The sequence below is a fragment of the Sander lucioperca genome, chromosome 10 (genome assembly GCF_008315115.2).
Source record: "Sander lucioperca isolate FBNREF2018 chromosome 10, SLUC_FBN_1.2, whole genome shotgun sequence".
Classification (NCBI taxonomy): domain Eukaryota; kingdom Metazoa; phylum Chordata; class Actinopteri; order Perciformes; family Percidae; genus Sander; species Sander lucioperca.
In genome coordinates this window covers 2,233,121-2,246,956 of record NC_050182.1, presented here as the reverse complement: position 1 = coordinate 2,246,956, position 13,836 = coordinate 2,233,121, and the positions used below count along the sequence as shown (strand labels likewise).

The 13,836-nt window shown below is 42.7% G+C and overlaps 1 protein-coding gene across 2 annotated transcripts in view; it reads left to right on the top strand.

Annotated features, from left to right (window-relative positions):
* Positions 1–4,471, top strand: part of syt11b (synaptotagmin XIb) — a 17,634-nt gene extending 13,163 nt beyond the window's left edge. Inside the window, exons 3-5 of one of the 2 annotated variants that reach the window (XM_036005805.1) lie at positions 44–164; positions 3,974–4,294; positions 4,354–4,471. In XM_036005805.1, the coding sequence (XP_035861698.1) occupies positions 44–164; positions 3,974–4,284 (432 nt within the window). In that variant the 3' untranslated portion in view covers positions 4,285–4,294; positions 4,354–4,471. Of the gene's footprint in view, positions 1–43; positions 165–3,973 lie in introns of both variants that reach the window. The other variant, XM_031318551.2, reaches the window with a different exon arrangement.
* The last annotated feature ends 9,365 nt before the right edge of the window (positions 4,472–13,836 follow it).

The window sequence follows — 13,836 nt, the reverse complement described above, 5'->3', positions numbered from 1 at the left end:
CGTAGTGTCCCTTTAAAGAGCCAGAGTGTGTGTGTGTTTCCAGTGTGAGAGTCGCGGGGAGCTGCTGGCGTCTCTGTCCTACCAGCCGGTGTCTCACCGTCTCAGCGTGGTCGTCCTGAAGGCTCGACACCTCCCCAAGATGGACATCACCGGCCTGTCAGCAAGTGAGTCATCCAGCCGAGTATTTGGGGGAGTTTATGGAGCTTAAAAGTCAACATTTACACATTTTCTTCTGTCTTTTTCTGAGGATTGTAGGATTGGGCGTTGAGAACCAGTTTCAACTTGGAATCATTTTTCCGCCTGAAATATTGAGACTTTTTCTCCTACAGGGTTTCTGCAGGGTCTTAAAAAGTCTAAAATTTCAAAATCTAAATTTTAGGCCTTAAAGGGGTGATAGAATGATTATATAAGGTATGTCACACTGTTCCTTAAGGTCTCCTAATAGGGTATGTAACATTGGTTGGGCTGAAAATGTCCCAGGTGCTATTTCTTTCGCCCTTACAGTACGTCCACACCGCCGTTATCTGTACGTCCACACGGCCGCCGACTTGAGCTGCAAAGAAGCTCTGGCCGCCCGGTCAAGGACGCTGGTCAGAAAGTCCGGGGAAGCTGTTTGAGGCTTTGGCCGCTCTGACGTAGCAGCATTCTATGTTCATCATGGAAAAAGATCAAGCAGCCACTGCACGGCCAATACACTGACACTAGAAACCTTTTATAAATGACATATATAATGACAGAATGTGTATTGGTTGTTGGTCGCAGCGGTGTCTGTTAGCAGTTAGCTCGCTCGTTAGCCGCTGAACCGCAGCAGCGTGCAGGCAGAGGGAGCAGCCGCCAGCTGTTGATCCGTGCAGGACTTCACCGTGAGCGGACTGTTTAGAGACCATGTGACCGGCAGGTAACGTTAACTGGTCCCTATACGCAAATATCATAAATGATAGGGAACCCAGCAACGGCCATGATGAGCTTCTCCTCCTTTTTCTCTGAACTAATGTTTTGGTAGGAACCAAAGTTTACATCGTATGTTTCTCTGGAATCAGCCAGCGTGAAGGACGTCTATATTCTGATTGGTTGCCGCTGAACCGCGTCATAGCTCATTACCATAAAGTTGACCTACTTTCAACTTTCTGATTGACGCTCTGGTCGCTCAAAACGCCCAAAACGTGACGCCGACAGATTTTCCGCTCCTTGCAGCTGAGAGAAGCAGCTTCCATTGAAAATGAATGACTTCCTGTATCTTTAGAAGATCAAGTCGGCGGCGGTGTGGACGGACAGTTAGGCATCACTGTGGAATGTCTCTATTTGGAACGACGACATTCAGTCCTATGGGAAAAGTTTGCCACTACACTTTCGGCATAACTATCGTATACTTAGCACTTTGAATTTTGTCACGGCATGTATATCACAGCTACCCTAAGGTCTTACAAAGCTTAGCTAACACTTTTGTCCAATTTCAATTTAATGCATTTTTGTGAATTTCAGAGGTCTCGTTAGGAGGAGGCAAGCTAGCTCTCAGTGATGGAGCTCCATCCAGCTCACTCGCGGACAAGAGGCGTTTATTTCCCCGATCGTTTGTTTAAATAACTCAACACACATATCCATTATAAGATTAACTGGAACCTGTGGTAAGAGATTGCAGGCGTAACAAGCTCACTGACCGCGCTCTCACTCACACACACACCGGCCATTTAGCAGGAAGAGGGGAGGGAGAGCAGCGAGCTGTAGGCCCTGGAGCTCTGTCAGGGGTGTTTGGTAGTCCAGTAACCCAGAAACGGTGACTTTACGCGGGTATGGAGCACCGCGGGCTGTCAGCCGTGACGGAGCTCCATCTTTGCAATTAGCCATACATTTTTGTAAAACGGCCCATATTTGACCTCTACATAGTTGATTTCTCGCATAAAAAAGTCTCAGAAGTGAATTTAGTCATGAAACAGCAGATGAACAATGTATAACATTTCTGAGATCTGCTCGACCTATTCAGAAGACTAAGCTGACCTCAGGTCAGTGGTGTATGTAAATGTTTGGGCGTGACAAAGATAGAGACTAGAGCCAAATGAGGAGGAGCCGCCGAGTTGATGTCAACAAGGCGGCTCGTTGAGATCTGCCCGTTTTCAGAGGCAGTTTCAAATAGTGAGATTTGCAGAGGAAAGAGGTGTCAATGGGATTTTGAGGTTCTATGTATGTCCTAGTTACCCACTAAACTGTCATTATTCAACTATGACAAGGTAACATCGGTTTTGCATTCTATCACCCCTTTAAAAAGTCTTACATTCGCTGAAGTATTATGTTCTAGGTCTTAAATCATTTTAAACAGGTCTTAATTTCCCTACGTCCATGCAACGCTGCCTCATTATGCTCATTTTCTTAAAGGTCCTATGACATGCTGCTTTTTGGATGCTTTTATATAGACCTTAGTGGTCCCCTAATACTGTATCTGAAGTCTCTTTATATAGACCTTAGTGGTCCCCTAATACTGTATCTGAAGTCTCTTTTATATAGACCTTAGTGGTCCCCTAATACTGTATCTGAAGTCTCTTTATATAGACCTTAGTGGTCCCCTAATACTGTATCTGAAGTCTCTTTATATAGACCTTAGTGGTCTCATAATACTGTATCTGAAGTCTCTTTATATAGACCTTAGTGGTCCCCTAATACTGTATCTGAAGTCTCTTTATATAGACCTTAGTAGTCCCCTAATACTGTATCTGAAGTCTCTTTATATAGACCTTAGTGGTCCCCTAATACTGTATCTGAAGTCTCTTTATATAGACCTTAGTGGTCCCCTAATACTGTATCTGAAGTCTCTTTATATAGACCTTAGTGGTCCCCTAATACTGTATCTGAAGTCTCTTTATATAGACCTTAGTGGTCTCATAATACTGTATCTGAAGTCTCTTTTATATAGACCTTAGTGGTCCCCTAATACTGTATCTGAAGTCTCTTTTATATAGACCTTAGTGGTCCTCTAATACTGTATCTGAAGTCTCTTTTATATAGACCTTAGTGGTCCTCTAATACTGTATCTGAAGTCTCTTTTATATAGACCTTAGTGGTCCCCTAATACTGTATCTGAAGTCTCTTTATATAGACCTTAGTGGTCCTCTAATACTGTATCTGAAGTCTCTTTCCCTAAATTCAGCCTTGGTGCAGAATTACAGCCACTAGAGCCAGTCCCACAATGAGCTTTCCTTAGGATGTGCCATTTCTGTGTCTGTAGCTTTAAATGCTATTGAGGAGGAGAGAGAGGAGGGGGGGGGGGTGTGGCCTTGACCAACTGCTCCTTTGCTCGTTTGAAAGCCATGATCCCTCTCTCTCTCTCTCATGGGTGGTCCAAATTCTCTGGGCGGGCAAAGCAGAGAAAGGGGAGGTAACCTTTCCCCTTATGACGTCATAAAGGGAAGATTCCTGATCGGCCCATCTGAGCTTTCATTTTCTCAAAGGCAGAGCAGGATACACAGGATACTAGGCAGGCTGGGGGAACTCATATTAATGTTAAAAAACCTCATAAAGTGAAATATTCATGCCATGGGACTTTTAAATTTTGTGGTGTTGTAGTTCTTTCTTTTGCTAGTTCAACTATAATATCGCTGTATTATGACTACAAATGAGACCAACATGCTACTCATATTGCAGCCAATCAGATTTCCTGTTATTGGCGCGAGTCCCTTTCGGATTGTACCACAGACATGAAACAGATTTTATTCTTCAGCTTCGGGGAACTGCAAGTTTAGCGATACTTGGCTTAAAAAAATGTAATTTAGGGCTCAGTTGATGTTGTGATTAAGGTCTTAAACTTCATTCATAATGGTCTTTAAAAGTCTTAAATTTGACCTATTATTTTACAACTTTTTTAAGTAAAAGGTGGGAACAAACGACCTATATCCTCATCTGGTTGGAAGCGTTTGTGACGTTGCGTTTCTGAGAAGTTCTTCCCAAATGGCCGTTAATGTTTTTGTCTTTATTTCCTCCCCAGATCCGTACGTGAAGGTGAACGTCTTCTACGGACGCAAACGCATCGCCAAGAAGAAGACGCACGTGAAGAAGTGCACGCTGAACCCGGTCTTCAACGAGTCCTTCATCTACGACATCCCGCCCGAGCTGCTGCCCGAGATCTCTGTGGAGTTCCTGGTGGTTGACTTCGACCGGACCACCAAGAACGAGGTGCTAGGCCGCCTGCTGCTAGGCCTGCACAGCCCCGCCCCCTCTGGCGCCTCCCACTGGCGGGAGGTCTGCGAAAACCCCCGCCGGCAGATCTCCAAATGGCACAACCTGAGCGAGTACTGAGGGAGGAACCTCCGAAATCCAGCCGACACACACCACCGCCACGCGGCTGGGACTCTACCAGCCAACACTGCTGGGAAACAAAGACACACACACAGACACACACACACACACACACACACACACACACACACACACACACACACACACACACACACACACACACACACTGTTGTGATCAAAGTTAAAGGGTAACTTCGGTATTTTGCAACCTGGACCCTATGTTCCCATGTTTTTGTGTCTAAGTGACTGATGTGAACAACAATCTCTGAAACTGGTCCAGTATTAATCAGTTAGCGTCCACTAAAAGTTCTGTTGTTGCTGCTGACAGACTCATGTTGTCATGTCAATGACAACATTATGAAAGGATCCCTACAGAGATAGACCTTTTAGTTAAAGAGTAAGATCCTTTTAGTTTAACATGAAACAGCCCCGAAATCACCAAACTCCACCAGACTCCATGTAAATAATCAGGACTTTTAGCGTGTATAGAGCCAGCATATTTCCACCAGACTCCATGTAAATAATCAGGACTTTTAGCGTGTATAGAGCCAGCATATTTCCACATGTAAATGGGTGAATTAAGGGTTAATTTCAACCAAACCAGAGTGGTGATTGTTGGAACAGTGGAAAGATGAACCAAGACGGCTTTTGATAGTTTTATTTAGTTTCTGTCCACTTTGAATGAAATGTTTTTTACGATGATAAAAGTCCTAATTATTTACATGGAGTCTGGTGGAGATATGCTGGCTCTATACACGCTAAAAGTCGTGATTATTCACATGGAGTCTGGTGGAAATATGCTGGCTCTATACACGCTAAAAGTGCTGATTATTTACATGGAGTCTGGTGGAAATATGCTGGCTCTATACACGCTAAAAGTCGTGATTATTTACATGGAGTCTGGTGGAAATATGCTGGCTCTATACACGCTAAAAGTCCTGATTATTTATATGGAGTCTGGTGGAAATATGCTGGCTTTATACACGCTAAAAGTACTGATTATTTACATGGAGTCTGGTGGAAATATGCTGGCTCTATACACGCTAAAAGTACTGATTATTTACATTGAGTCTGGTGGAAATATGCTGGCTCTATACACGCTAAAAGTCCTGATTATTTATATGGAGTCTGGTGGAAATATGCTGGCTTTATACACGCTAAAAGTGCTGATTATTTACATGGAGTCTGGTGGAAATATGCTGGCTCTATACACGCTAAAAGTACTGATTATTTACATGGAGTCTGGTGGAAATATGCTGGCTCTATACACGCTAAAAGTACTGATTATGATTACTGATTACATGGAGTCTGGTGTAGTTTGGTGATGGTGATTTCGGGGCTGTTTCATGTTAAACTAAAAGGATCTTACTCTTTAACTAAAAGGTCTATCTCTGTAGGGATCCTTTCATAATGTTGTCAGACACTTAGAATAATAATCTGAGTCTGTCAGCGGCAACAACAGAACTTTTAGTGGACGCTAACTGATGCTGAACATTAGTGCTGTAGGGTTACATTACAGCCTGTTTCTTGTTTAATACTGGACCAGTTTCAGAGATTGTTGTTCCTATCAGTCACTTTAGGCTGAGACTTGTACCGAAATTACCCTTCAAACACACTCTCTGTCTCTACTTTCTCTCTCTTCCACGAGTCTCAGAAACCATTTGAAAAGATATCCCATGAATCCATTTCTCAGACTGTCCTCGTGTCTCCTGGCTGTCCGTGTGTGTAGACAGGAGGGGGTGGGGGGTGGAGGAGGAATGCTTCAAATATGATTTTAAAAACAAAAAAAGAAGATTAAAAAAAACAACCCATTCCCCCTCTCTCTTGCTGTTGTCATGCAGTTCATCGCATGTCTGTCCGAAGAGAATAAAATACAAAAAACTCCAAAATGAAGACCTGCTGACTTTACACCGACAGGAAGAAGATGCCAATTTAAATACTCACTAACACTGCATATAGCTAATATATCCAAGTATAAGTACTCCTCCGTAGGAGCCAATAAGAAACTGCGAATATTCAACACGCTCCGTGATGGACTGTCTCTGTCATCGCTCCTTACGCATCGTTACGGGGATTTACAAAAAAAACTCACCGTAGACGCTAACAAATCAGCTTTCCAGCGGACTGAGAGACGATGTATAATACTTGTTTGTAACATGAATGATATTTAATTTACAACATCCCTCAAGACTCTCTGATGGAAGCAGGAAGTGGGTGGATTCTTCACTTCATTATCTCGTCATCATCTGGCCTGCACGATACGAGGAAACCCTGTAGGATTTCTGTCCTTTTTCTCCTAAAAAAATGACTCAAAGCCATTATCTGATTATCACAATAGTTGGAGATTAACTTGATTTAATCTCCAACTAAACCCCAGTTCATCTTTGCATCTTTATCAACTAATCGTTGAAGGAACACGCCGACTTATTGGGACTTTGTCTTATTCCCCGTATCCCCCAGAGGTAGATAAGTCCAGACATACCCTTCTCATCTCCGTGCGTGTTGTAACTCTGTCTGATGCACCCACCGGTAGCCTAGCTTAGCACAGATCCTGGAGGTAACCGGCTCCATCTAGCCTAGCTTAGCACAGATCCTGGAGGTAACTGGCTCCATCTAGCCTAGCTTAGCACAGATCCTGGAGGTAACCGGCTCCATCTAGCCTAGCTTAGCACAGATCCTGGAGGTAACCGGCTCCATCTAGCCTAGCTTAGCACAGATCCTGGAGGTAACTGGTTCCATCTAGCCTACTGCTCCCAATAAGTGACAAAATAACGCCAACATGTTCCTATTTCCATGTTGTGATTTGTAGAGTCACAGCGTGTACAAATAACAAGGTAACATGACACACAGCCATCTTCTAACCGTATACATACTGGGAACTATATTCTCAGAAGGTGAAGCTCTGCTACTTCTGCTACTTGGGCGGAGGGATATGCTCGCAGCACCTGAGAAGCCTCTCAGCCTCGGGGAAGACCCAGGACTAGGTGGAGGGATTATATCTCCAACCTGGCCTGGGAACGCCTCAGGATCCCCCAGTCAGAGCTGGTTAATGTGGCTCGGGAAAGGGAAGTTTGGGGTCCCCTGCTGGAGCTGCTCCCCCCGCGACCGGATACTGGATAAGCGGATGAAGATGGATGGATGGATGGACCTGAGAAGCCCCGTGGTGAGGAGCAGAGAGTAGCAACGGTGCTTCTAGCATATCCCTCCGCCCAAATAGCAGAAGTAGCAGAGCTTCACCTTTCTGAGAATATAGTTCCCAGTATGTATACGGTTAGAAGATGGCTGTGTGTCATGTGACCTTGTTATTTGTACACGCTGTGAATCTACAAATCACAACATGGAAATAGGAACATGTTGGCGATCTTTAAGCTGCCACAGCTCCCTCCCTCCCTCCCTTCCTCCCTTCCTTCTTTCTGTCTCATGTTGTGCATTCCTGTTCCTTGTCCTCTGACTCAGCGTGTGCTGCTGTGTCAACATTTCCCTGCAGAGATGATGGAACCTTCTTTGGGTCTCTTGAGTGTGTTTTATAAAAGCCCCGGTGTTTGTCAAAAGTGAGGTTGGAATTAGAGCTGCAACTCATGATTTATCGATTAATCGGGTCAGAATATGTCCATCGCCAGTTTCTCAAAGTCCAATTTGAAGTCTTAAAGTGTCTGGTTTTGTGCCAAAAGCCCCAAATATATATTCATGTTTAATATAACATATAAAATGGAGACAAGAGCAGGACATCTCCAGGTTTCAGAGGCTGAAAAACACACACAGACACACACACACACACACACACATACAGACAGACACAGACAGACAGACACACACACACACACACACACACATACAGACAGACACAGACAGACAGACACACACACACACACACACACATACAGACAGACACAGACAGACAGACACACACACACACACACACACATACAGACAGACACAGACAGACAGACACACACACACACACACACACAGACAGACAGACACACACTCATACACACACACAGAGAAACACAAACACACACACACACAAAACAGCGTTTGACTTTAAGGATTAATCGATGATTATTATTATTATCTAAATAGTTTGTGGTTGTTTTTCTACCGATGGTTGCAGCTCTAGTTGAAACTGGTTGAACATTTTGTTGTTTGAGTGATTGCCTGTTTCTTTCCAACTTTAAGTCTTAAAAAAGACCTTTTTTTAAAGTTATAACATCACCTTAACCCTGGCGTTGTCTTCCCGTAGACCGTGAACTTGTCCTTCCTTTTTTTGGCTCTTTTTCCAACGTTTTTTGACACTTTTTTAAATACATGGTCAATAAACGTAATTTAAATGATATAACACCTATTTTTTTTGGTTTAAAAAAAGAGAAATTATGAATTATTTTGACTGATAGTTGAGATCAGAGCATGTTGAGTGGATCAGTTTATTTCAAATGCTATAAAATTGAAAAAAAAACACCCACAATTCAATTAAAATAATCCATTAATTTTACCTGCCAAGTACATTACAGAGCCCCACACACACACACACACACACAGAGCCACACACACACACACACACACACAGAGCCACACACACACACACACACACACACACAGAGACACACACACACACACACACACACACACAGAGACACACACATATACACACACACAGACGCACACACACTAACACACACCAACAGACACACACACACACACACACAGAGACACACACACATACACACACACACACACACACACACAGAGACACACACACACACATATACACACACACACAGACACACACACACACACACAGAGACACACACACACATATATACACACATATATACACACAGAGACACACATACACACACATATACACACACACACAGAGACACACACACACAGAGACACACACACACACACACACAGAGACACACATATACACACACAGACACACACACACACAGAGACACACACACACATATACACACACACACATATACACACAGAGACACACACACAAACAGAGACAGAGGCTTCCATACAACGTACATCCACGCATTCATGTTATTTTGGGGCATTTTGGTTCAGAAACCCATAATTCTGATATGAAAATGGGTCAAATTTGCCGCGAGGACAACACCAGGGTTAGGTCTGCTCGTGAGTGAGGCCGACGGCTCGCTAACTTTAATAACCGTAGAAGAATGAACTGTCCCTTTGAGCCTGGGAGGTGTAAAGAAGTCCCGAGACTGACTGTAGATTTGTACAGATATTAAGATGTTTGCTGGTTTCCTTCCTGTCTGATGTCCTCGGAGCTTCAGTGTGTGTGAGCGCCCCCTGCTGTAAACAGGATGCTAACCTCTGTGTTAGGTTTGTTAACACTAATTGGACGTGCAAATAAAAAAGAAACGAGTTAGCCATGAAGGCTTTCGCCTGACGTCTCCTTTCTCTTTGACAAGTTATTAAATCATGTGATGTTTTTCCTTTTGTCTTCATGTTGGGGTCTGTGCAGGCTGGGACCCGACCAAGGGGGTCAGCTTCTCCTCGCACCGCGTAGCTCCTATGGCGCCATTTTGATGCTACCAAGCTATCACCCTCCGTTAGCATCCCATTGACTGCCATTCATTCTGACGTCACTTTGACAGAGAATAACTTTACATCTGAAGAGTTTAAAGACTCTATTTGTCCATTGTTTATTTCTAAAGAAACACGACAATGTATAAAAGGCTCCATTACCTTGTACCTCACATTATGGCTCCGTAGCAGACGTTTTTATAAAAATAGGCTAACGATTGGGTCATAACCACGAGACTTACTGTCTCATAGTAGAGGAATTACCGTATAGTACAGGAGAAGCTCTCAGGCAGTTTGGACTTCCATTAGCTGTTTAAGTTTAATTACTAATGTTAACTATCATTTTAGTGATCAATAATTAGCCTGTGTCTATGTTATCTCCTTACATATACCTACGCTCTCCGTCTCTGCTAGATTGGGAATGATTGAGATTTCTCTTGGCACAGCTACCAGAAGACTTCCAACTTTCAGACAGGTTGCTCACGTCACATCTACGTCTTCAAGCTCAGTTGGAGGCTGCTCAGTAACGCTCAGCCATCACCAGGAAAGATCTTCTAACATCCTTCACTGGTCTCCGTCCAGAGACACGGGATCTGTTGGTCCAGTTTATATACTGACTATGGACCCAACGTGTCAGGGTAGGGCTGGGCGATATGGAGAAAATCAAATATCACAATATTTTTTTTACCAAATACCTCGATATCGATACCACAACGATATTGTAGTGCTGACTATTGGTGCTTTCACAAAATATTTACACAATGATATTTTTGATAAATAACCATCAGTAATGTGGACATAATGTCTAAGTGGGGAAAGACAAATAATAGAACAGTTACAACAGTCTGGTGAGTTCAGAAAATGACATCACTTTACTGTAATGCAGCCTTTAAAACCAGGAAAAGACACATATGCCATATCACGATATCCAAAATCTTAGACGATATCTAGTCTCATATCAGGATATCGATATAATATCGATATATTGCCCAGCTCTATGTCAGGGTCTGTGGAGGCTCGGAATGGTGTGTGTGTCTCTGTGTGTCTCTGTGTGTGTGTGTGTGTGTGTGTGTGTGTGTGTGTGTGTGTGTGTGAGTGTGTGTGAGTGTGTGTGTGTGTGTGTGTGTGTGTGAGTGTGTGTGTGTGTGTGTGTGTGTCTCTGTGTGTGTGTTGGGCTACATGCAGCAAAGGGCCTCGGGTCGGATCTGAACCAGGGCCGCTAGCAAGGACCGAGCCTACATGCGGCGCACGCTTTCCCAGGCGAGCTTGAGTGAATCCAAACAATATATTTTCCAAAAGTAATGTAAATTGAAGGTAAATAGAACTGAAATAAAATGACAATCTGCTCCAAAAGACTCTCAGTATTCGAATAATTTTTGGTAGAAAAGAAAGTCTCTATAAAGAGGAAGAATACAGTGATGTCAGCGATAGATTTACTAAACAACAGCCTTGGACCTGGAAAACAGCTTGCTCTGGACGGAGACCAGTGAAGGATATTAGAAGATCTTTCCCGGTGATGGCTGAGCGTTACTGAGCAGCCTCCAACTGAGCTTGAAGACGTAGATGTGACGTGAGCAACCTGTCTGAAAGTTGGAAGTCTTCTGGTAGCTGTGCCAAGAGAAATCTCAATCATTCCCAATCTAGCAGAGACGGAGAGCGTAGGTATATGTAAGGAGATAACATAGACACAGGCTAATTATTGATCACTAAAATGATAGTTAACATTAGTAATTAAACTTAAACAGCTAAAGGAAGTCCAAACTGCCTGAGAGCTTCTCCTGTACTATACGGTAATTCCTCTACTATGAGACAGTAAGTCTCGTGGTTATGACCCAATCGTTAGCCTATTTTTATAAAAACGTCTGCTACGGAGCCATAACGTGAGGTACAAGGTAATGGAGCCTTTTATACATTGTTGTGTTTCTTTAGAAATAAACAATGGACAAATAGAGTCTTTAAACTCTTCAGATGTAAAGTTATTCTCTGTCAAAGTGACGTCAAAATGAATGGCAGTCAATGGGATGCTAACGGGAGGTGATGGCTTGGTAGCATCAAGATGACGCCATAGGAGGTTCGAACTCTGAAGCGAAGCTGACCCCCTTGCACGTACCCCCTGCAGTCCTCCAGAGTACCCCTAGGGGGACACGTACCCCCATTTGAGAAACACTGACCTAAACCCTGAGAACATTGTGATGGAAGTATGTAACCTTTCTATGCTCTGTCATAGATCAATAGATGGATAACAGAGTCAATGGAGACAAATAAAAACAACAATCCACATGTAAACAAAGAATGAATAAGAGCCAAACACACCAGCTCTTACTTTGAAAGGCTTCACACTTCCTGTCTGATGACAGGTGTGATACCAGCGATTGACCAGCAGGGGGCAGCGCGGGAACTCAACATGTCAGAATCAGAATCAGCTTCATTGGCCATGTTTGCGTAAACAAAAAAGGAGTTTGACTCCAGTTAATCTTTGATCTCAAAGTACAACACTCACTTAACATATAAGAATAAAAACAGAGAGGACAGTAAGAAATATAAAAAATACTGTTAAGTATGCAGTATAACAATATAATAGAATTTACAAGAAATATACAATAACAATTGAAGAGAGGGAAGGAATAGAGCAATATCAGGGTAGTCTGAGAATTAAGATTTAAATATAAATATAGTGCAAGGCAGTTCAGTGCAATGGTGAAATATTAATAACAATATTGTAATTGTAAGATTGAAATAGACATGAGGTAGATGAGCAGAACAGTGATGACTGACTTTGTTCGGTGTAACGGTGGGGGCTATTTCTGATGTTTCTGTGCTTCCAGTTTAAACATGAAGCACAATCATAATAATACGCTTTTCAAAACAAGTTGCAAAGTGCTTTGCATGTAATTTCAAAATAAAAGACAAGTAAACAGTTAATAAAACATGGAAAAAGTCAGGAAATATCGCAACATGTGATAGGTGGTGGGCCGAACGCTGCTATCTGCTTTAGTTTTTGAAATGATCGATCCTCGGCGATAGAGTAGCTGCTTTTTTCACATAAACTAAATCATTTTTTTCTGAACACGTATCCGTATGTTGGCAGTGTCGAGTCGATCATATTTTTTTTGAAAACTAAATTTACGTTTTAATAAACGGATTAGGCAAACGCGAGAAAGTGCTAAACATCTAACCAATAAAAACTAAAGTCTGCCAATGATATTCGTTCAGAATAAAGTGCCATTACCACGACTGTAGCGTAGCACATGCGTTCTCTAGCTAGCTAGCTACGTCCATGAGCACATGACATAACAGCGGGAGCATTTTCTATGGTGTAAAATCTTGGGGAAATCACTATAAAATCTTCTCTAACGAAAACTACACAATCAAACATTTTCCAGCAGGAATCCTAGCCGAAGTCGAGAAACATTAACAGCGGCATCCAAGATTCCAGGTGTAATGGCTCCGGTAAATACTGCTTGTTACTGCATTCAATGTCTTTTAATAATATAGGAATGAACCGCAAACAAAAAATTAAAGCTGACATCCCACGAAAATATTGGCAAATGATTGCGTATTCGGTCCAACAAAGCGTGTTATCATTATATGAAATGGAACAGCTTAATAACTAATAACTTGGGTCAAATTAGGCTTTACATTTTGTAGAAAATGTTGACGGGTCTGTGCATGCATCGCTCTGGTTCGTATATCTGGTTCCCAGTGTCCTCTGCTTCTCCTGCACCCTCATCTGCTCCCAGTACATTACAATATTACAATATTGCAAAGGAGAAATTATTATGGATGTTAAACCCTACATTTTCAGAACTTGTTTCTGCAGCTCTTTCTGTATGAACTTTAGACTGAGTGCTCACCAAAAGCAGCTGTCTCCCGCGAGCCAGAGGAAGGCGTCTCATTTCTGTGTCAACTGTTGTCTACTGGGCCTAAGGTCAGGGGTCAACCTCTGCTATGATGAACACACACACACACACGCGTTACATTTTGTTAAAA